This window comes from Phragmites australis, chromosome 7, assembly GCF_958298935.1.
Source record: "Phragmites australis chromosome 7, lpPhrAust1.1, whole genome shotgun sequence".
NCBI classification, from domain to species: Eukaryota; Viridiplantae; Streptophyta; class Magnoliopsida; order Poales; family Poaceae; genus Phragmites; species Phragmites australis.
The window spans coordinates 31,555,523-31,578,857 of record NC_084927.1 but is presented as its reverse complement, the minus strand read 5'-3'; the positions used below and the strand labels follow the sequence as shown (position 1 = coordinate 31,578,857).

Sequence of the window (23,335 nt, the reverse complement as noted above, 5' to 3'; positions counted from 1 at the left end):
CTGATGTTTACTCTTCAATGGTCTCCATTCGTAAGAGAGACCCTACGAACTCCACCGCCCCTTTGCACTACGCTTGCAGTCTCACCTTGGCTTTGGCACCAGCGATCACGACACCCTCCCGGATGACCTTGAGGTTGAAGTTGGGGTTACAGCAGTAGCAGCACTAGAGAACGTACCCCGCTGCGGCTTTAGCCGCCTTCGCCACATCCTTCGTTGCCCTCGCCGCCAGGATGCCTGGGAGCTAGGCGAACTTCTCCCACAAGATATTGATGGCGTAGGCCTAGCTCTGCGCGGACTCTTCTTTGGTTCATGAACTTCCAACCCGATGCTCCGCAGGTCATTCACTCATCCTCCATCAGCTTGTAATGTCAAGCGGTGAGCATGGTCTTCTCCTGTTTAAGTGCGGCATTCTCCCGCTGGAGCGATCGTCTCGCCTCCTTTTCTTTGGCCACCAGCCTCTTCAGCTTAGCGCACCTGCAGTATGTCGCTTCCTTCTCAGCGATCAGTTTGCTGATGGAGGCGGGGAGGCTGGCGACCAGGGACGAGCAGGTCGAAGGTGGGAGCGGGCTCCACGGTAGGCTCTGCACGCATGAGGGTCACAACAAGTACTTTCGGCGTCGAGGCCACTGTTGGTTCAGGGGTGGAGCATCTTGCCGAGACGCCGGAGGAGGAGTTACGATCGGGGTTGTTGGCAGGTTAGAGGACATGTAGCGACGACAAATTACGAAGTCAAGAAAGAGCTCGAGGTATCTGCGCCTAACTAAAGGACTTACCGCGCGATTGGAATGGGGAGTACAACTCTCCTCGTGAAACCACTGAGTTGACCCGGCGGGGAGGAGGTCATAACTGTCATCGAGCGGTCGGCGTCCCACATGCGTGTTTGGACGCTTCCGTGGAAGCCGAATCATCCACAGGTCTCTTCCCCCTGCGTGGAGGCTTGGCGAGTAGCGGTCTGGTCACCCCCGGCTGACTCGAGGCGAGGCTAGTCGCTCCCCTACTTGTCAAATCGCATTTAATGGCGTTCACTCAAGTGTTTTTCCTTCCCCAGGTACTCCCTTTTGACGAGCTTCATCGTGGCAGGCGTGGTGCTTCAATGACCCGTCTTGTAGCATTTAATGCTACAGGACAGCCTTGCAGGCAAGTGTGACGACGGCCGGTGGATGTGACAGGGCATGCAAAGCGACCAGAGCATGATGGGCGTGCCTGCCTCCCCGTCATAATGAGCTAGGAGTGGTTAGCTTCGTTAGGAGTAGAATTGCTATAGAGTTTGGCATGATCCATTTGTAAATATTCCTTTTCCTTGATATATAAAGGGGATGACTGGCTTGTAAGGGCACAAGAGAATCAGTTCACACATTCATAAGAAAATACATAGAACGTAGGACTATTATCCTATGGAAAGCTTGAATATAGATAAATCCTTGTGTTTATAAGTTCATTCAACACACACACGCAAGAAATGCAGACTCACACAACCATCATCTGGTATACCCCAAATACATTATCAGGTATCATCCTCGACAATGTAGTTTTGAGTTATGTATAGTCAACATATTTAAACTAGACCAGAGCAGATATGGCTTGGCCTAACCTGAGCACGAAGCCCAACCCAAACTTGACCTAAAAAAGTCCAAATATGCAGACCCGAAGTAACTTAATGGATGGGCTTAGGCAGATGACAGTAAGCCTGAAACAAATCAGGCTAGGCCCAAGCCCGGCACAAACAATTGTATCTGGCCCAAACCCCTTTGTCGCTGCTGTAGGTCATGGCTACTATCGTCTGCGGTTTACGTATTCTGCCTCGCCCACCGCCTGCTTTACACGATGATACACAATGCTTTTACACGATGGATGCTTCTTTTTTCTATTTTTAACCTACTTCCAATTATTATGAATTATATTTTATATGAACTCTTTATTTAAATATTTTGCTTCCCAATCCGTATGGAAATTAAACTATCGATTGTTCATTTTTATTTTGAATTTTAGCTATTTATTAATTTTATTTTAGATGGACTTTTTATTTAGATATTTTGCTTACCAAATTGTATGAAAATCAAACTACTAATTTCTCATAATTTTTAATTTCAAATTTAATTTGTTAGATGATCATAACAATCAAAGGTGTAGATTCCTTTTTTTATTTTTTATTAATATGGTAAAATTTTCTTTAGAGAGGGAACGTGGGGTTTCTTTTATGGACATATCTAAAAATTGCACATACATGCTTTAGATTTACAACATGCACACCTATTTTTAGTAAAAAATATCTAAATATGAGTATTTTATTTTATTTTATTTTTAAAACTTTTTTACATCTGGACTTCCAACATTTATCTATGACTCACTTCAATGTGTGGCAAGAAACAGATGAAACATTTGATAAAAAAACAATTTGGTCGTACGCTTCTTAAATACAGTTTGTAAGCAATTTTGTGAAAAATCGTAAGTAAATTATATTAGATCTGTGAGCAATTTAAGAAATAGGTTAAAGCAATTCAATCCGGTGTTCAACAATTTTTCAATAAATTAGAACCATTCAAAGGTAATATTAGATCTTTCTGCTATATGTTTTTAATAAAAAATGAGAATAATTTGTGAACAATTTTGCTACAAACAAAATTCATAAAAGCAAATTGGTTCAAACTCGCAAACAATTTTGTATATTTTCAGAAGCAAACTAGGTGTGCATGTCATAAAACTCAAACATACGCGTGTAATTTTTAGATTTTACATTCTTTTATTGTCCATTTACTAAGATAATAGATGACTCTTGTTAAGAAAAAAAACCCACCATGGGCAATTGCCATGGCGTTCGCTGTAGCGCCAATGACTGCGGACTCTGTCGAGTACGAGACTAGTAACCATTATGTCCTCACAAACCATCGTTTCCTTCTACTCGACTGTGGCAACTGTGACATAGGCACTTGCCACTTGGTCGTCAGCGGCGTCAAAGAACAACCAACCTTTGTAAGCTCCTCGACTTGCTGTCCCGCGGTAGCGCCTTTGTCTGCAGCGTCTGCATCGGTGACTCCTCCCTAGAGGACTGCCACGCGTGCCTCAGCGTCGCCGCGTGGAGCATCACCAAAGCCTGCGGCCTGGCCAGCCGGTGCGTCGTCCGACGGAGTACACTCCTCCGCTGCCTCGTCGGCGCATTTGTTGCGACATCACTCCATGGATGATGGCTCCCCATGACATCCGAGGTACGCAGTTTGTGACCGTCACGAATCTCCACCCCGCGCATCGGCGGCCTCGCGTCGCGTCAGGGTGTTGCGCGTCGTCGTTAGGCACAACGCCGTGTCGTTTGTGCCGAGAGTCCTAGGGCGGTGCTCGACGTCCCTTTCTCTAAACCGCTGGCCAAGCTGGAAGGCACAAGGTCGACGCTCTCTGTGGGGAAGGACAAGGGCCGCGGAGCTCGCTGGATATGAGATACCGTGCATGGTGGATGAAGGCGTGGGATTTCAGGAGCTCCTCACGGATCGGAGGGCATGGAGCGGAGCTCGCAAAGGAGGTGGAAGCCCACCTGTGACCGGTGAAGGAGGTGGCGGTGATCGTGCGCAGATTTTTTTATGGGTAAATAAAATTTACTGTAAGTATCGAAAATACCGGATAAAATTAAAATAAATTTAAATAAAATTAAAAAATAAAAGAAAATATCGGTAAATATGGTATAAAAATTTCTACCAGAGTGATATACTGGAAAAAAAATTCCGTGTCGCGAGTCATGACTTTTGTTGCGAGCAAGGAGCATGAGCAAGAGCAAGGAGGCGGCGTGGAGACGGGGAAGTTTTCCGACATGGGCTGGCGTGGGTTCTTCCCCATGGAAACGACGAGATTTGGGACGTGAATTACCTTTCATCTGGGCTCCCAAACAGTATGGCCATATGGCCCGGGGAAATATGACCCGTGGATTTTCCACCCAGGGAAATGGGCCGGGATCCCGGCGGGAATTGATGCTTCCAAACGAGCCCAAAACGAGGTGCTAGGCCGACTCCAAAACGAGAGCTTTGATCTTTGGGCTGACTATTACGCGGGAAATACTTGTGGGTAATGGGCCGGCCTGGTGCTCGGCCACAGCCAGGCCTGACTCGCTCATTCTTCGCTGGGTCTATCTCAAACAGAAATCGTTTTAAAAGATGATCTGGAGCGCCGCATCTCCCTGAGAATCCGCCGCAGCTTGCCTCGTTCATAAATACGCCGGCGGGAGCCGACGCAGCGTTGCCATCTCCTCCTAACGAGAAAAGCTCTCGCCTTGCGGCGCGGGAGGAGACGAGGGAGAGCGGTCCAGATGGCGGGAAGAGACGAGGGAGCTCTGGTTCTTCTCGCGTGCATCTGCTTGTCCATTGCCTCCGCGGTCGCGGAAGCTCCGTACAGATTCTTCGATTGGGAGGTCACCTATGGCGACATCAGTCCCCTGGGTGTTTCGCAACAGGTGCAAGGTTTCGCTCTCTCGGTTTAACCTGCTAAGCTATGAAACGCGTGCTACATCATTCTGCGGTTTCTATTGCATCCGCCGATTATTCAGCATGCGTTATGTGTTTGCTTTTCTCTAGGGCATTTTGATCAACGGGCAGTTTCCGGGACCGGAGATCGAGTGCCAGACGAATGAAAATTTGATCATCAACGTGCGCAACAGCTTGCCGGAGCCGTTCCTGCTGTCATGGTACGATTAACTCTCCATGCTGCTGCACTATTTAATCTGCTCTTTTGCCAATTTCGATCAGTTTATATATAGGACGAACACTGCGCATTATACCGATGGTACTATTAGATGCCGTGCAGCAATAAACTGCTTTGTTGATCACGGATTCACGGTTACTTAAACTAGATGTACCATGCATGATGTCGTCGAGAACAAACAAAGCGACCGGCCAAATAGTGGAAGCTTTTTTTTGGCGATGCATTGTGTGCGTGTAGTATTGGTTGCTTAGGCACTTTACTCCATCTCCTCTCTCCGTATCAACAGACTAACTTAGACGACCTTATCTTCTCTTAGGGGGCTTCTGTATTTAGGGACAAAGAGGCAGGATAGGGATTGTGATAGAATGTGGACCGATAGGAAATGATGAAGGGTCCAGATTAGTCCAGCAGTGGGGTATGATATCCAAACGGGCCCTAAAGTATACAACATGAAGTGCATGTACGTCTCCTGTCTGTCGTACTATTTGACGGAGTATTTCTCTCTTACGAGAGTTTTCATGAGCTGGGAAGTTAGTTGGGAAAATATTTGATCTGCTTCATTTTCCGGTTAATATATAGATTTAATTTGTCCAACAGAAATGTTAACTGATTTGCTTGTTTTCATAAATTGGAAGGAACGGTTTGCAGCAACGCAAGAACTCGTGGCAAGATGGCCTGTCCGGCACCAACTGCCCGATCCCGCCGGGCCAGAACTTCACGTACCATATGCAGGCCAAGGACCAGATCGGCAGCTTCTTCTACTTCCCTTCGCTGGCGTTCCACAAGGCCGCCGGTGGCTTCGGCGCCATCCGCATCCAAAGCCGCCCGCAGATCCCCGTCCCGTTCCCCCCGCCGGCCGGCGAGTACACCGTGCTCATCGGCGACTGGTACAGCACCAACCACAAGGTGCGGCATATGACGTCGTCGGCTTGTGTGAAACATTCGCAGATGGTTGTCGTTATTCTTGGTGGTACTGATCATTGGGCATCCGCTTTTGTTGCGTAGGCTCTCCAAGCTACGCTGGACAATGGAAACGAACTGCCTTCCCCTGATGGCATCCTGATCAACGGCAAGGGTCCAGATGGTGCGAACTTCGCCGTTGAGCAAGGTGATTAACTCCTTTCCTTCTTCACGTGAACACGACTTGGTAATTTTCACGTTACTTTGGTGGGCTTTAGTCGGATCAAAACTGCACCTGTTTACCAAAACGGCCCAGATCCCTTTTTTTTATTTATTCCGGCCCATTACACCAAACATTCGTAACCTGAGAAGAACATGGCTGATGGCTCACTCTGTATCTCTTTTTCTCCATCGTGCAGGAAAGACATACAGGCTTCGCATTTCCAATGTTGGCCTGCAGAACACGCTCAACTTGATGATCCAAGACCACAACATGACGCTGGTCGAGGTGGAGGGCACCCACACGCTGCAGAACTCGTACACCTCCCTCGACGTCCACGCCGGCCAGTCGCTCTCGGTTGTGTTCACCGCCAACCGCCCGGCCAGGGACTACCGCATCGCCGTCTCCACTCGCTTCGCCAACAGCACCCTCGACTCAACCGCCATCCTCCGCTACACCGGCTCAAGCCTCCCTGTTTCCGGGTCGCTGGCCGCTGGGCCCAGCGACGTCGACTTCTCCCTGAACCAGGCTCGCTCCATCAGGTACACTCGTCAACTCATCCGGGCCGTCCAAATCTCAGTCGATTCGTATCTGATCCAGTTAAACTTCTCGTCGTGAGCAGGACGAACCTGACGGCGAGCGGGCCGAGGCCGAACCCGCAGGGCTCGTACCACTACGGCTCCATCAACGTGACCCGCACCATCCGGCTGGCCAACTCGGCGGGGCAGGTCGGCGGGAAGCGTCGGTACGCCGTGAACGGCGTCTCGTTCGTGGAGGCCGACACGCCGCTCAAGCTGGCGGACTACTACAACATCAGCGGCGTGTTCCGGCTCGGCGGCATCCCCGACGCGCCGGCGGACGGCGCCGCGGAGGTGCGGAACGAGACGGCCGTCATGGACTCGGACCACCGCTCCTTCGTCGAGGTCGTGCTCGAGAACAGCGAGGACAGCGTCCAGAGCTGGCACCTTGATGGCTACAGCGTGTTCGTCGTCGGGTACGTAAACCATTCTCGGAGATTCCACATGATCTTGCGTTAAAACCGACACCTTTTGAGATTGATCTGTGACTGTGAGCCTTTGGCTGTGAATTCCTCGTAGAATGGACGTGGGAACGTGGAGCGAGCTGAGCAGGGATGGCTACAACCTTGTGGATGCCGTCTCGCGGTGCACGGTCCAAGTAAGAGCCAGTCGCGTACATGGTTGCGCCTAGTCCAAATATACGTGCACAGCGGCACAGGTTGATGCTAATCCGTTATTCATTTTTGTTGCACTGTGCAGGTGTACCCAAGAGGGTGGACGGCAATTCTGATCGCGCTGGACAACGTGGGCATGTGGAACTTGAGGTCGGAGGTGTGGGCGCGCAGGTACCTGGGCCAGCAGTTCTACCTCCGGGTGTACACACCGACGCACTCGTTCCGCGACGAGCTCCCCATCCCGGACAACGCGCTCCTCTGCGGCCGCGCCACCGCCACCAACAGCTAGCGACCGCCTGACCTCGCGGTACTAAGCAATCAGCTGAGGGTCAACTAGAATGCGACCCTATACGTGATGTTTTCTAGAGTCAGGTTGGAGGCTCCACCACTCCGGGAATGATCCGATGAACGGACGTGTATTGGCTTGCTAAACAGATGCCTTCGATATAAACATTTTTTTAGTCTATGTTACTCCATCTCCTAAAAAATGTAAGCTTTATTTTGTTTCGAAAAAGTCAAATTTTATAAATTTTAACCGATAATTAGTTAAATTATATGCACGCTTAGTATATACATTTTGTTTTAATAGATTTGTATTTCAAAATATTTTTATATCCGCACAAGCAGGAACTGGAGACTTTAAATAAGGTCCTAATGGCCTTTGAGAGATGCTACAATCTGATTATGAACTTAGCTAAAATAGAATTATTCCTGATTAGATGCCACAACGTTAACATCAACGGACTCCTCTCTAATTTCCCAGGACAGATCAAATCCTTCTCTTGGGCTCCCACTGCATATAAGGAAATTAAGAAAGGTTGACTACAGTCATTGATTCACAAGCTTATAGGTAAACTTGAGGGTTGGAAGGGCATTTCTTTGGAAAGGACAAGTCTCAAAAAAGGTTTGCGAGTCAGATGATTATGGTACCAATAGATAGACACGCAATGACTGTGGGCACATCTTCAAGTGCCATGTGACAAAAACAAACATGAACTTGTTTATGCTGTCCACGGTAGTCACAATCGGAAATGGCAAAAATGCCAAGTTTTAGCATGACAGTTGGGTGAATAGCTTGGCCCCAATAGTAATTACATCGGACTTGTTAACGCACGCAAAAAGAAAGTACCAAAGCCTACGCAACTTAACAACTCAGGAGGAACTCGCACAATTCGTCAAACTTTGGAGCGTGTGGCAGAAGATCGAGCTTGACCTGCTTCGGAGGATCAAATTCCGAATAGCAATAGCATCGCCCTGTTTACTGTTCCAAAACAGAAAGTTCTAAAGGACGGTTTGGCTTCCAGGTAAAAGTTCCTTTCCAAATCCCGAATACAGTTTCCCTCATAGCAATAGCATCGCTCTTGCTCTAGACTATTTGAATACTCTTATTCTCGCGCTCAAGCGATAACTATATCTCAAAGATTCAACCGCTGATTTGTTTATGCCTCAGCCGTCATCCAAATTTCCTGAAAGCAGTCACATCAGCGTGCCCTATGCCTTCGACTGAAAAGGATTCCGGCCTCTAGGCGCATGGAACATGTCATAGCTCTGTGCTGATGTATTCTATGCTTCACAATGCAAGCTTGCTGCGACGTCGCGTCTGCCCAAGAGCCACCGGCTTGCAACCGCGAACGGACTGAAAATCCAATCCTGAATTTTTTACTGAACCACAGGCGATCCGAAGTTGTACTAGTCTTCTATACGCTGGCACAGAATGCACAGATGCTTCATCCTAGCTCTGTCTGTGCTAGCTACTTCCCAACAATGACAGGTTGCGATTGCAAAACCGTACTTCTCTGTGCGTTTTTAATAGTCAGCGTGATCGACGAACTCAATGCTGCGAGGTTAACCGTTTACGCATTACAGAACAAAGAGCATATCCTTTAGATTATTTACTAGGACGAGGGATTCGAAGATACTGACACGTATACTGCAGTATCTTATGCGGGCCCATTGAGTCATCTATTATGCAATCCTGTCTATATATATATATGTACACATACATGGCACCTCCTTACAAATGCTAGCATCGGACTGAAGAAGCAGAGAGCCGGTCATTGCTCCAATGGCTAGCCGCGGCGGGGCATTCGCGTTCGTTGCACTGTGCTTGCTCGACCTCGCGCTGCACGGCGCCGCGGAGCCCCTCGCGCCGGCGATGTTCGTGTTCGGGGACTCCACGGTGGACGTCGGCAACAACAACTACCTGAAGAAGTGCAAGATCGAGTGCAAAGCTGACTACCCGCGCTACGGCGTCGACTACCCCGACCAGGCACCCACGGGCCGGTTCAGCAATGGCTACAACTTGGCGGACCAGCTAGGTATGTGCATGGCATGTACACATACGTCTCTCTGTCCAGCCCTAACCATTCCATGATAGAATTATTGCCGTTTTGCTCCAAATCGAGAACAAGTTGGTGACATTTGCAAACGACGTTGTGGAGGAGTTGTTCAGTAAGCAGGAAATTAATGTGACTGATCAATTTGTTGCCGACGAACAGCTCAACTCCTTGGCTTTCCCGAGAGCCCACCACCTTTCCTCTCCCTCCCGAACGACAGCCTCATTCCACAGATGAGCAAAGGCATCAGCTTCGCGTCAGGAGGGTCGGGGCTCCTTGATAACACCAGCTCCCATGCGGTACATGCACACTTATGCTTCATGTTTGCCCAACGATGCATGTTTTTGGTTGATCGTTGGGATGCAAAGGTTCGGATATGAATCGCTGACCTTGCATGCATTGCCTTGTTTGTGCAGTGTGGCGAGGTGTTGTCCATGACCAATCAAGTCCGGAACTTCACAAGTCTTGCTCGGCAGTGGAAAATCGAAAACCAGACGGCGGCTGATCTCGTCACCAAATCTCTCTTCTTCATCAGCGTCGGCAGCAACGACTTGTTCGAGCACGCCGATATCACGGTGGATAACCGTAACGACACCGAATTCTTGCAACTCCTCGTCGCCTCCTACTCGAGCTATCTGAAGGTATCAAAACTATACTCCCTCCAATCCAAGAAATAATTAAGTGATGTTTTTATTAATTTTTCATAGACAATAAGATGCCACTTTAATCACTATATCTTGTTTTTAGAGGTGCCACTGCACTGTATCTTGCTATTAAGGGCTTTGCATTTTACGACACTGGCCATCTGAACGTGAAATGCTACAGGACTTGCACAGAGCCGGGGCCAAAAAGTTCAGCGTGGTGAGCCCGTCGCTGCTGGGGTGCTGCCCGTCGCAGAGGCTGATAGCACAGGAGAGCAAGGACTTCGACAAGTACGGCTGCTTCGGCTCGGCGAACAACCTCTCCAAGCAGTTGTATCCCATGATCGCCTCCATGCTGCACGACCTCACTCTGGAGCTGCCCGGCATGAACTACTCCCTCGGGGACTCGATCAGGATGGCCGAAGGGGTCTTCAACAACACGCACACGCCTGCCTATAGTAATCATGCAACTCAACTAAGACCCTCGATCCTCCCCTAATTCTTCTTAGATTTCTCTTCTGGTGCAGTGACGTTCCATGATTCTGATGCTAATGCTTTGGTTTCTGCAGACTTCACGGTGCTGAGCAAAGCGTGCTGCGGCGTAGGCGATTTCGGCGCGAGCGGGTGCAACTCCTCGGTTCCCCTGTGCCAGAACCGCGCCAACTACATGTTCTGGGACAAGTTCCACCCGACCGATGCCGCGTCGGCGGTCACCGCGAAGGAGCTCTTCGGCAACACCGGGTCCTTTGTCCACCCGATCAACGTGCAGCAGCTAGTGACGTCGCAGCCGTAGAGAACATTTTTGCTTTAATTTGCACTACATATACCTACATGCTTTGATGATACCTTATTACTACGACTATGCTACCAATTAATAATAATAATAAGCGGTGGTGTGAAGAATGTACTGGTGTGACAATTAGGAGAGTGACGGTTATAGAGATTGCCGTGCGCGTCGAGAAGTTTCCCACTGCGGTGTGTTCGTGACCGAAGATTCCTATATGTATTGATGTTTGTTGCTTGTCATGTTTGTCCAAAACAAAATCCGAGAAGTTTGCACGAATGATAAGGACTGCATATGTGTTGTTTCTGTTTTATACGCGTTGAATGCCAGCAGTAGTCCTTTTCTTCAATGTTGTAAAACAATTTCAGTCGACTGGACAATCGACTGAAAACTGAATTTTTTTTACAGCTGACTAGATCAGCCTTTGGATACAAATCTAACAGCTAGCATTTGTTTCAGTTTTGCTGAATGCGTCAGCAGCTTGTACTCGCTAAGTTTTTTTTTTGGGAATACAGTGTTTTTTCGCGTCTTCTAAATTTCAGAATTTAAGAGTTGCACTTAGGCGATGACTTTTCGATGGGGATTAGGGGAGGGGTTGATGAGGGGAAGGGGGTTTCCTTCATATTAGACTTAGAAGAGATCTTTGGGATGGAGGTTGGTCTAGCGGAGAAAGTGGTTGTGGGGGTGGAGCTGCGAGGTGGCATGGTTGAGCTGAGACGGGTGGAGCCAGGTTAGTACGGTGTCAGGTGGGGCGGGCAAGCAAGTCACTGTCGATGGGGAGAAGAAGAATAGTCAGCAGGCAAGAGGAGAAAGAAAGAACCACGTTTGTCCGATTGAAATCCGATGGCTGGGGAGCGTCGACTGAATCAAACCATTTTTTAGGCGCCAGACGGAGAGCACAACCCTTATTTTTATATCATGTTTGACAGAGCTCCAGCTCCAAAATCCATGCAGGATATAGAGTTTGTAAGATAAAATAAAGTAGTTTAAATATTTATTTTTAGTTTAAAATAAAAACAAGATGCGTCAACCAAAGACTATCACTCTGTCCACGGCTCCAGCTCTGAAAATTTCTGGAGCTAGGGCTTACCAGCTATAAGGCCTCTTTTGGATTTGCGGGATTTTTTTTCCCCGAATCCTACGTTTTTCCTGTAAAATTAAATTGATTCCTATGAAGTTTCTACGTTCCAAAGGAGCTCAGAAAAATCTTTAAGCTAGATCTCTGTCAAATATACCTTTAGATCATGTTTGTTTCGTGCTTCTAGTTCTGCTTCTGCTGCTACCATAAATCAGAAGTCAGAACAAATAAGATTTTGGAGAAGTGGCTTTTAAAGAAGCCAAAAACCTACTTCTAATGAAAATAAACTAAAGCTAAGAAGTTTGTTGAGAGATGTTTTTCTTGAGAAGCTATATGCTAATAAGCTAAAAAATTATTATAAAAAACAAAAACCTATTTAAAAACAGTTTTTCAGACAATAAAAACAAAACTTAAAAAAAAAACCTAAAAATAGAAGTACAAATAAATAGACTCTTAGTTAAGTTTGTTAAAAGGAGAGAAGAGGATGAGTATGAATTGTAAGCCTGTATTGACTTGCCCAAAATGGGCAATATAGAGTAGAGACATGATACACACTGCAAACACTAATACTAGAGTACAATGACCACTTTACCCTTAACAAATTTAATGGGCCCGCCACCCGCTGTTCTCTCAAGGGCGTGGCAGTTGAACCCGCTAAGACAATGGACCAAAATCACCAGTGTACGGGCCCAAAATTGAACAATATGTGGCCTGTTACTATATGGGCTTGTAAGTTATACAAAGGTGAGCCCGTCTAAATTGTAAAATTGTGCTTGTACATTTGTTTTTACGGATTTACTAGTTTCAATCAGCTGATATCAGAGTTTTTTTTTTCACTCGATATGTTATCCATCCGACCGTCTAATTATATATCTGTCTTTTGATTTGTACTTAGTCACGAATTTTTGTCTGACATGCAACAGAAAATTGTATATGCCTCTATTATAGAAAAATATTATTCACTTGTAAATCAGATTTTTTGTCAGCCATTAGATCTTCATCTAATAGTTATTGTTATTAAGTGAAATATATATTTGTTTTTACTGGATTGAAAATTAGTAACTCGCTTGTTTTTAATAGTGGGCGTGATCGACGAACTCAAAGCTGCAAGGTTAACCGTTTATGCATTACAGAACAAAGAGCATATCCTTTGGGTTATTTACCGGAGCGAAGGATTCGAAGATGTGAACATGTATACTGCAATGTTTTATACGTCCATTGAGCATCGCACGTCTATAAATGTCAGCGTCGCACTGAAGAGACAGAGAGAGCCCAGTCAGGACTCAAAAGCAAGGAACGCAGTAAGGGGGCTTCCATGGCCAGCCGCGTCGGGGCATTCGCGCTCGTTGCCCTGTGGTTGCTGCTCGAGCTCACGCTACACGGTGCCGCGGAGCCCCTCGTGCCGGCGGTGTTCGTGTTCGGGGACTCCACGGTGGACGTCGGCAACAACAACTACATTGAGAAGTGCAAGATCGACTGCAGAGCCGACTACCCGCACTTCGGCGTCGACTACCCCGACCAGGCACCCACCGGCCGGTTCAGCAATGGCTACAACTTGGCGGACCAGCTAGGTATGTGGTATACAGTTTGTGTGCAGGTTCTGGAGTGGAAACTTTGTTCAGTGAGCAGGAAATTGTGTAATTGACCCACATCGTTGCCGACGAACAGCTCAACTGCTTGGCTTTGCCGAGAGCCCGGCACCTTTCCTCTCCCTGCCGAACGCGAGCCTCGTTCCGCAGGTGAGCACGGGCATCAACTTCGCGTCAGGAGGGTCGGGGCTCCTTGATGACACCGGCAATGGACATGTGGTAGATCCACACATCTATCTATATACTATACTTGCATATATGCTTTACGTTTGCCCGCCGTACGTGCTTGGTCGATTGCTGATGCAGACAGATATACATGTCGCTGACTTGGCTTTGTTTCTGCAGTGTGGGGAAGTATTGTCCATGACTGAGCAAGTCGGGAACTTCACGAATCTTGCTCGACTGTGGAAAAGTGAAAACCAGACGGCGGCTGATCTCGTCTCCAAATCTCTCTTCTTCATCAGCGCCGGCAGCAACGACCTTTTCGAGTACACCGATGCCCCCCCAGTCCCTAACCGTAACGGCACGGAATTCTTGCAACGCCTCGTCGCCTCGTACACGGCCTATCTGAAGGCATGAATCACCAAAATACTCCATCCAATCCAAGAAAACTCAGGACTTGTATGGTGCACAAGTGGCTTTGCATGTTCGTTTCTCTGAAAGTGAAACCACTGCAGGACCTGTATGGCGCGGGGGCGAAAAAATTCAGCGTGGTGAGCCCGTCGCTGCTGGGGTGCTGCCCGTCGCAGAGGTTGGTCGCGCAGGATCGCAAGGACGTCGACAAGTACGGCTGCTTCGGCTCGGCGAACAACCTCTCCAACCAGTTGTACCCCATGATCGCCTCCATGCTGCACGACCTCAGTCTGGAGCTGCCCGGCATGAACTACTCCCTCGTGGACTCGATCAGGATGGTCGAGTGGGTCTTCCACAGCCCCTCCGCGCCTAGCTACAGTAACCAGCCACAAGCCTTGCTCCTCACATATTGTTTCCTCTTAGAATTCTCCGCTGAGATAGAAAATTAAGCCATACAATTCTCATGTCGATGTTCTGTTTCCCGCCCGGCAGACTTCACGGTGCTGGACACGGCGTGCTGCGGCGATGGGCGGTTCGGCGCAGGCGGGTGCAACTTCTCGGCGCCCCTGTGCCAGAACCGCGCCAACCACCTCTTCTGGGACGACTACCATCCGACCGACGCCGCGTCGGGGGTCGCCGCGAAGATGATCTTCGGCGACGCCGGGATCTTTGTCCACCCGATCAACGTGCAGCAGCTAGTGGCGTCACGACCATAGATCGAGCAATTTGATTGTGTGGTTCATGTACCTTCATGCTCCGATGATATCTTATTACCACTACTATGCTACTGCGAATAATAAGTTATGCTGTGTGGAGGATGTACCGGTGTGACAATTACGAGAGTGACGGTTATAGGGATTGCTGTGCGCGTCGAGAAGTTTCCCATGACGGTTGCAGAGATTCCTATGTGTATTGAAGTTTGTTGCTTGTCATGTTTGTCCCAAACAAAATTCGGGAGTATATACACAGTTCATACGAACGATAATGAGTGAATCCAGGAGTATATAGGGATTGTTTCTGTTTTAAACCCCTGTGTACCGCACCAGTCCTTTTCGTCAAAGTTGTGAAACAAATGTTTTAGTTTGGGATCAAGGGGCGCTCAACCGAGATCTTAAGGAGTGTTACTTTCGTTCCGAAATAATGGAGGCCATAACCATATGTTCAACTCGTGATTATAGAATTTAAAAATCTGTCTTGAATCATGTCAACTTTAAATAGGAGTATGTTGGTCACGTGCATCACGTGATATGGAGGCTAGAATAATTTTTATTCCTCTGTTAAAAAGAACTTAAATTTTTAGATAATAGAAATAATTTCAGCCTTTTGCATCTTCCAATACATACAACCTTTTGTTCATTCTTACATATTCTCATCCTGGAACATTCCAAGGATTAGATGATAAGGAAAAAAAACAAAAGGTCGACATAATAATTAGCCACATATTCTATAATTAAGCCGTCACTCATTTTTGACAAATATTTTCATGGCCCCCACTTTCAAAGCTTGGCAGGTCTTAAATAAGCTTCCCTTTGATCAACCCTCTGAAGCAACCTCCATAATCGCAACCAATATATCTCCCTAAAAATTGCATGCAACAAAGATATATTAGAAGTATGATTGAATACAACATCTTCCGGCAGAGCCATATTGATCAAAAGATGACTGCTACCCCCATTAACATCTCGTTCTTAGTTCTTGCTCCATTTTCTCTTAGCTAACTACCCATAATGTGACTCATACTGCTAGGTTTTTAATACCTAAGGCAATATAGATAATTTGCCAACAAATTTTAGTAAAGTGGCATTGAAAGAAAATGTGATCAATGGTTTCATTATGGTTAAAAAACAATACTTTTGGTTTCCCTTCCAGTTTCTTTTGATTAGATTATCCTTAGTCAAAAGAACACATGTACTTAAGTACCATAAGAAAATCTTAATCTTTATGGGAATCTTGAGTTTCCATAGACATTTGGCAGCGATAATAGTAGATCTTGATATCATTTGTTTGTACATGGATTGAACTGAGAATAATCCATATGCATGTAAATCTCACTTATATATGTCATGTTCATTACATAATTGAACAAAGGTTATTTGTAACATCACATGTTATCAAGCAGTTAATTTATCCTTACGATCAGTCTGCGAAATGAGAGGTTTAGTGGTAGAGATCACATAACATCTGCCACAGTGCCTTGTTTCCTTTGAACCACATTATATAATGTCGAAATTGTGCACTAAGAGGAGCATTACCTAGTCATATATCATTTCAGAACCTAGTCTGGTGGCCATTGTGAACTTGGAAGGAACCCTATTTAAGAAAGTTATTTTTAACTTTCATGAGCCCTGACCAGAAATAAGAATCACTTGGTTTCCCTTCTACCTGGGTGAGTGTTTTACCGCCGAGATATTTATTTCTAAGCATTCTTTGCCAGACACCATCCTCGTTAAGTAGCCGATAAAGCCACTTGCTAATGAGGTATATATTCTTAATCGAGAGATTGACAATGCCAAATCCCCATTGGTATTTTGGCTGGTACAAAATGTTCCATCTAGCTAGTCTATATTTCTTCTTGTGATTGTTCCCTGGCCAAAATGATCTAAATCAAAGATAGTCCAATCTTTTAAGCACACCACAGGGAACTTCAAAGAAAGACATCATGAAAATAGAAAAGACAACTTAAAACTAAGTTGATGGGTACTAATCGACCATCTATAGATATAAGTTTTTCCTTCCAACTACTTAATTTCTTCTTGAACCTCTCTTCAACCCCTCTCCAATCTCTATTCCTTAGTTTCTTGTATATCAAGGAATACCGAGGTAACGAAATGGTACCTGACCAATATCACAACTAAATAAATGTATGTATTGGTCCTCCCATTCTTTAGCATCACCATAACAGAATAGCTCACTCTTATGAAAGTTTATCTTTAATCACAAGAGTTGTTCAAACACACAAAGTATGAGCTTAATATTTTTAGCCTTTTCAAGATCATTGGTCCATAGAGATGATAGTATCATTTGCGTATTACAGAATTGATAATCCATCATCCGCCAGGTGTGGAACAACTCCAGTGATATGCCCATCATCTTTAGCTCTTGATATTAGTACTGCAAGCATATCAGCCACACTGTTGAAGAGAATAGGCGAAAGATGATCATCCTGTCTAAGTCCGTTATGAGTTTGAAAATAAAGTGAAACATCACCGTTGACCTTAATTCCAACATGCCCCCCATACACTATATTTTGGATCCAGTTACACCAGTGTTGAAAATTCTTTTATTCTCAGAGTTTGTTGGAGGAAGTATCATTTCACTTTATCATATGCTTTCTCAAAGTCAATCTTAAGTATCACCATATTTTGCTTTTTCCTATATAATCATGAATGGTCTTACAGAGTATTATGACTCCTTCCATTATATTGCAACCAATCATAAAGGCTATTTATGTAGGACGGATTATTTTTGTAGTCACAATATTTATTCTATTAGTGATAGATTTAGTAAAGATTTTAAAACTAATATTAATAAGGCATACATGACAATACTCTTGAATTTTTAACGCATTACTTATTTTAGGGAGAAGCATAACTACGTCAAAATTCAAGCTGAAGAGAGAGGAATCTCCTGAGTGAAAGTCTCTAAATATATCATGAGATCATTTTTAATGACTTTTAAAAAGACTTGGTAAAATTCAGCCAAATAGAAGTGTGTACTGTGTGCTCTGTTATGTCCATCTAGAAAACGGGAGTTGTTCATTTGGGGTTGTGGCAGTTGAGTTTTGAGCCCTATCTATTATATTATTATTTGAGTGTTAAAAGAATACTTTTGCTTTTAAGGTCATAACATTATCACGTTAATAAAAAAATCTAAATCACTCATTTTTATAAATATATAACCGTTTAAATTAAACCAAATAGTACATAAAAAACGGTTAATAAATAGCTAAATTTGAAATTGAAAATTATGAAAAATTAGCCGTTCGATTTTCAGATATTTTGGGAAGCAAAATATCTAAATAAAAAATCTAAATAAATAAAATAAATAATAATTAAATTCCCAAAATATCTAAATAAAAAATCTAAATAAATAAAATAAATAATAAATAAAATTAATAAAATATTATAATAAAATTAGCTACGCTATTAATATAGACCACTTGCTAGTTACTCGTTGCCCATTGCATACGCCACCTTAGCCCAGTCCAGACTCAGCCTCCTTGCCCGGCTAGGGCCCAGACTCACGAAGGCCGGAGCCTACACCTGCCGAGGCATCGACGCAAGAGGAAGAGGAACACCTCAATCGCTGCCGGCCCATCCGCCCTGCTCGCTCGGCGCCTCGGTCACTTCAGTCCCCCGTCTCCGCGCCGCCGGCCGCCAGGATCGCCCCTCCCTCCCGGGCCCTGGCTCCTTAGCCCTCGCCGTCGCCGCGCCCCACGCCTGAGCTCCGCCCCCCTCGTCCCGCCGTGCGCCCACGCCCGCGCCCGGCGACCGTCAGTTACGAAAACGAGATTAAGCATAACCTTGGCTTGCTCTGTTGCTCTCAGCAAACGCTGGTCACAAGTCGGCACTGGGGGATTAGCTCGGGTTTAACTCAAAGCCTTCACCCACCTCCAGCTTCATGGCGGCCACCAACGCAGCGGCGGAGGCGGAGGCGGAGGCGAGGAGCATCCTTGCACGCGCCGCGGAGTCCTCCTTCCCGCCGCTCCACGCCGTGCACCACCTCCTCTCCGTCGGGGTACGGCCTCTCCCTGACTCGCTCATGCTCTGTTCATTGTTCGCTATTTGTTGATCCCCCCCCCCCCACCCCAAATTCCGTTTCACTTTCACGTCTGCGCGAGCGCGTTGGATTTAAGTAGGCGACTGTTAGGGACGATTCATGTAGTGCTGTGAACGTTTTGGATTTAACGCTTGTCCTGTCTCCTATCCTGAGAAGTGTGCATCGCGTTCTATCGGGGTCGAGGGCGATTGTTTGACCACTCGTCTTCACTTTAATTATGTCTACACTACTAGTTGTTTCTAGTTTTAAAATTTAGCGAAGAAGAGAGGTTTTCTTCTGTGATGTAGCCTCTTTTGGTACATATGAAAAGGAATGTAGGAGATAGTAAAAGGAAATTCTGACTGCTGTTTGTTCAACAGAGAGGAACACCCTGTTTCCTGTGCCCCTAGTGAGTATGCTTGGGAGCTTTATTGAATATTGAGCTTTTACTTATCTGGTGGTTCTTCAAGTTCGCCTGTTATTCAGTCATTCAGTGCACCCTACCTGCTGATGCTTTTGTTCATAACTGGAGAAAAATGATGAACACTATGTTGTATTGCAGATCTGTGTACGATGCATCCTTCGCCTGTTTGGAGCCTATAGCAGTTCCTGCTCTTGTGTGTCTCTTACGGCATCAGTGTTGCATTCGTTTCTTGAAGAGCATGATGATTTCATAAAAGGAGGGTTTTGTCCATGTCTGTCAACAGATGATGCATACTGCTCTGTCTGCTTGGGAGTATTGCTGCCAGCCTGCCATCAAGATGAAGGGAAAGGAACGCCCCATGGTGTTTCTCATATTGATAACATCTCTTCAATGATATCTCAAGTAGTCCAAAGAGAGAGTTACCAAGTTGACGGGTTCTCTCTAGAAATTTCACTGCCACCAGTTATAGCAGTTACTGAGCGTGCAGTTAGGTAATCATATCTACTTAACATCTCTGACTCAGTTTTTCTGTTGCACCATTTTCGATTGGCTATTCATAGAGATAGCACTATATTGATCATGTAAAAAATCTAAAAGTTTTTGCAGGATCAACTTATAAGGGGTACTTGATACAATCATATATTGTAAAAAAAATGTCATCACAACTTTGTTGAAGTAGCAAAAGTTTCATCATAGTCAGCACTGGGCCATATTCAGTCTTAATGTATGATTAAAATGTAAACTCATGCCTTTTCCGTTGTTGAGATTCACATGGGACTGTGTTGTCAATCATTCTAACATTTTTCTTATATGAAACATGTGATACCGCATAAATATTTGCATAACATGTTGACTTTCACCTGAACAGATTGTATATGAAACAAAAATATGGCAATGAGAATTGGTTCAAAGACAAAACGTTTCCACAGCAAACCATGTCAGTGAAGGAAGCCTTGCGACTCTTGATAGTACCATCACTCGAGAAACAAATTGTAAGTGTTTTTGTGGCTGCAACTTTTCTGTAGTTCTGGTGATACCAGTCTAAAACTAACAATTATTTGTTCGCTTATCTCAACCTGGTTGACTGAATTTGTGCAGAATGCTAAACATTGTAACAATTCTTTTCGAATTCGCTTAACATATACTCATGGTGATGCTTCACAAAAGCTTCAAAGTTTATTGCCAAATGAACATGGCCGTAAAAGAAAAACAGGTTTCATTATACTAGCACTCATCTTCCAACATACTACTTTATATATTCTTAAGATGCATCAGATTTTCCATCCATCTGATGATTTTTGTGATGTTTTAACAGAGTCAAGAAATGGAAGTGATACTTATAGTGAGGCTCACAAAAGGAATTCAACAGATGACAATGGTAAACATACAATAAGTGAATCAGATTCATTCATCAACAAGACTCTTGAGGGCATCAAAGATCAAGAGTTATGTAATTTAATTCAGTTGCCACCTGAAAAGGTGCTCACTCTTCTACTACTATAATATTGATTTGTTCAAGGAAATAAAAAAAAATTACAACTTTTTCATCAACTAATTCGATCCCTTCAGGTGTCCAAATCCTGCCATCTTGTGATATCATGCCTGAGATCACCTATATATATTGGTGGAAGATACTTGAAGGTGTGCTCAGTTAATTCTTTGTCTAACTTGCATTGTCATTCAGAGCAGATAATAGCATATAGACCATTTTGCTGCCCCCCTCCATTTTTTTTGGCATAACTTAAGGAATATTTTGTGGACTACTTCTTTCTGTAAAAGGTTCACACGTTTACACTTGCATTGAACCTGGTGCAATGATATTCCAGTAGGTTCCTGTTCACTCATGATACTATTCTTCATTGTCAGCTTTCAAGGAATGTCAGTCAGTCATGTTGGATAATCGACGATGAGAGAATGGGGGAAGCATCAGTTGAGGTAAGCTTCTCTCTCTCACTCTGCCTAATCCAAGAAAGAGGAGCACAGCTAAACATCACTATAACGTTTATAGGAGATAATTGGGGAGAACGTTCGTGCCATCTGCAGATGTGATAGCTACAAGTTCCACGCTGCTGGAAGAGAAGACATTGATGTAATGTTATAGTCTGGAACTGTGCATGTTGATATTTTCTATGCTGATCATACATGAATGCAGGTACGGATGCTTGGATCTGGTCGTCCATTTCTAGTTGAAGTCCTGAATGTTCGATCCATCCCATCTGCAATTGAAGTTCAACAAATTGCAGAAAAGATTAATAACTCTGAAAAGAAATATGTAAGAACTCAATAATGATACTGAATCAACATTGTAGAGGTCGCAGAAACTGACACACACTTGGATTTCATATGATTTGTTTTTGTCTCATCATTTTGTAGGTCAGAGTTCATAATCTCAAGTTGGTAGGCAATGAAATATGGACCATGATGCGTGAAGGAGAATCAGAGAAACAGGTACTATATCAAATTGAGGACAATATATCATTTTGCTGAACGATGCTATTAGACTTTGTTATTTGCTTTCCATCAATCATTTTTCCTGTCATGTTACATTATTACCTAAATTCTGAGTCTATACATTGTCTTGCTGAGTATTAAGGCTTGTTTTACTTTATATGCGCAGAAACAATATGCTGCCCTTATATGGACTTCTCGTGAACTGGCGGATAATGACCTGCATAACATTTCCCTTATGAAGGATATGGTATGACAAACTTGTGAGCTCTCAATATTCGATTGTGCTTATTGATGTCGCTCTTTAGTTGCTCTATTGAACAAATTTTCCTTTAACGCCTGACAGCATTCTCTTGCCTGCTCTGTAGGAAATTGTACAGAAGACCCCAATAAGAGTACTTCATCGTAGAAGCCCGTTAGAACGAAAACGTATTATACACTGGTGAGACTGATTCCAGCTTTATGTAGTCCGTTATTTCAAATTTCATATCATCTCAGAAGCAGCATTTTTTTCTCAAACAGGATGGAGATTGAGAAAGTTGCAGGCAGCTCAAACTATTACTTGCTGCATCTATGCACTCAGGTAAGTACTGCAACCATCTTGACATTTTTAATAGATTATTCCACTGTATATCCTTCTTTGTGTCTGTATGTTATTTTTCTGTATGTCTAGATGGATTAGAAAATGTTGCGGTTGTTAGATCTTTTAGTAGATATCAGCCAAGAGAATGCATAAAAAATTAAGGGTCTGTTTGGATACGGAGGACTTCTCTAAAAATTTATAGGAGTCAGTTGAAATTTGATCTAAACCCAAAAGATTCGGTCCCAATCCCCCCTATCTAAACATGTCCTTAGTCTATGTTATGTTGCTCTTTCTCGTAATCCGCTGTTATATGTTTATAGGCTGGGACATACATTAAAGAATTTGTGCACGGTGATCTTGGACGCACGCACCCAAGGTAACCTCGTCCATTCAACTGTCACATATACAGCGGCCTAATGTCTTCGTTTCAGGAAAAAGAAAATTCTAAATACATATCCAGTTCTCTCATTTCATGTGAAGACTGAACTGATGACCTTGGCTCTAGAGTTACTTTTCCTAATAGGCCTCGTTCCACTTGTCTTGCTATTGCAGTATTGGTGCCATATTACAGTGCAGAGCTGAGATATTGCAACTCGATGTCACTGATGTTAAGATGGACCTCCTGCAGTAGCGTGCCCCTATCTGATACCATGCTCCATTTGTATGACCGGTTCCCACATGTGTGCGTCTACGAGACGCGATCCCTGCATATGACGAGGCAATGCTGTAGCGGCAAGCACAAGGACGCCAAAATCTGTTCTGTTCGTTGTGCGTACAAGCTCATGGAAAAATAAAATGCAAATTCCCGCAGCTACATTTTTGTCCATGTTGCGGAGAGAATCGACCCAACCTCTTTCGGCTCCAGTGTAACCTTATGCTGTAGTATCACAAAATCATATGTACATCGAGTGACGCCCAGGCTCCAGTGTTACCTTATTGCCTAACGCTGTTAAACTGGGCAATGACACACTGATACTTTCCAAATAAGCAAATGAGATCATACTTGTAGCTTGGTAACTTGACACAGAGAACTCGGCCCTTCTCTCCTGTGTCGTTGAAATGCAGCCATATTATTCACGGTAAGCAAGATTTCGGGTATAGTTTTCCTTGACGGCCAGGGTACGGCGGT

The 23,335-nt window shown here is 44.8% G+C and overlaps 4 protein-coding genes across 4 annotated transcripts; all 4 read left to right on the top strand.

The window, feature by feature from the left end:
• The first annotated feature begins 4,288 nt into the window (after positions 1-4,288).
• Positions 4,289-7,281, top strand: LOC133923622 (L-ascorbate oxidase homolog). Its single transcript, XM_062368905.1, has 8 exons — positions 4,289-4,432; positions 4,554-4,663; positions 5,316-5,586; positions 5,686-5,788; positions 6,000-6,342; positions 6,423-6,794; positions 6,898-6,976; positions 7,078-7,281. Exons 1-8 carry the CDS (start codon positions 4,289-4,291, stop codon positions 7,279-7,281), a joined length of 1,626 nt encoding a protein of 541 aa, XP_062224889.1.
• Positions 7,282-9,057: 1,776 nt separating this feature from the next.
• Positions 9,058-10,762, top strand: LOC133923621 (GDSL esterase/lipase At5g55050-like). Its single transcript, XM_062368903.1, has 5 exons — positions 9,058-9,310; positions 9,491-9,627; positions 9,745-9,969; positions 10,154-10,427; positions 10,539-10,762. Exons 1-5 carry the CDS (start codon positions 9,058-9,060, stop codon positions 10,760-10,762), a joined length of 1,113 nt encoding a protein of 370 aa, XP_062224887.1.
• Positions 10,763-13,146: 2,384 nt separating this feature from the next.
• LOC133923620 (GDSL esterase/lipase At5g55050-like) lies at positions 13,147-14,835 on the top strand. The gene is made up of 5 exons (XM_062368902.1): positions 13,147-13,402; positions 13,500-13,636; positions 13,766-13,993; positions 14,098-14,371; positions 14,486-14,835. Exons 1-5 carry the CDS (start codon positions 13,147-13,149, stop codon positions 14,707-14,709), a joined length of 1,119 nt encoding a protein of 372 aa, XP_062224886.1. The 3' UTR covers positions 14,710-14,835.
• Positions 14,836-18,265: 3,430 nt separating this feature from the next.
• On the top strand, positions 18,266-23,237 carry LOC133924755 (uncharacterized). The gene is made up of 15 exons (XM_062370446.1): positions 18,266-18,730; positions 19,314-19,666; positions 20,044-20,167; positions 20,274-20,388; positions 20,491-20,654; positions 20,745-20,816; positions 21,042-21,110; positions 21,184-21,264; positions 21,328-21,447; positions 21,549-21,623; positions 21,793-21,873; positions 21,992-22,065; positions 22,146-22,206; positions 22,527-22,582; positions 22,759-23,237. The coding sequence occupies exons 1-15, from the start codon at positions 18,614-18,616 to the stop codon at positions 22,835-22,837; spliced, it is 1,641 nt and encodes a 546-aa protein (XP_062226430.1). The 5' UTR covers positions 18,266-18,613; the 3' UTR covers positions 22,838-23,237.
• The last annotated feature ends 98 nt before the right edge of the window (positions 23,238-23,335 follow it).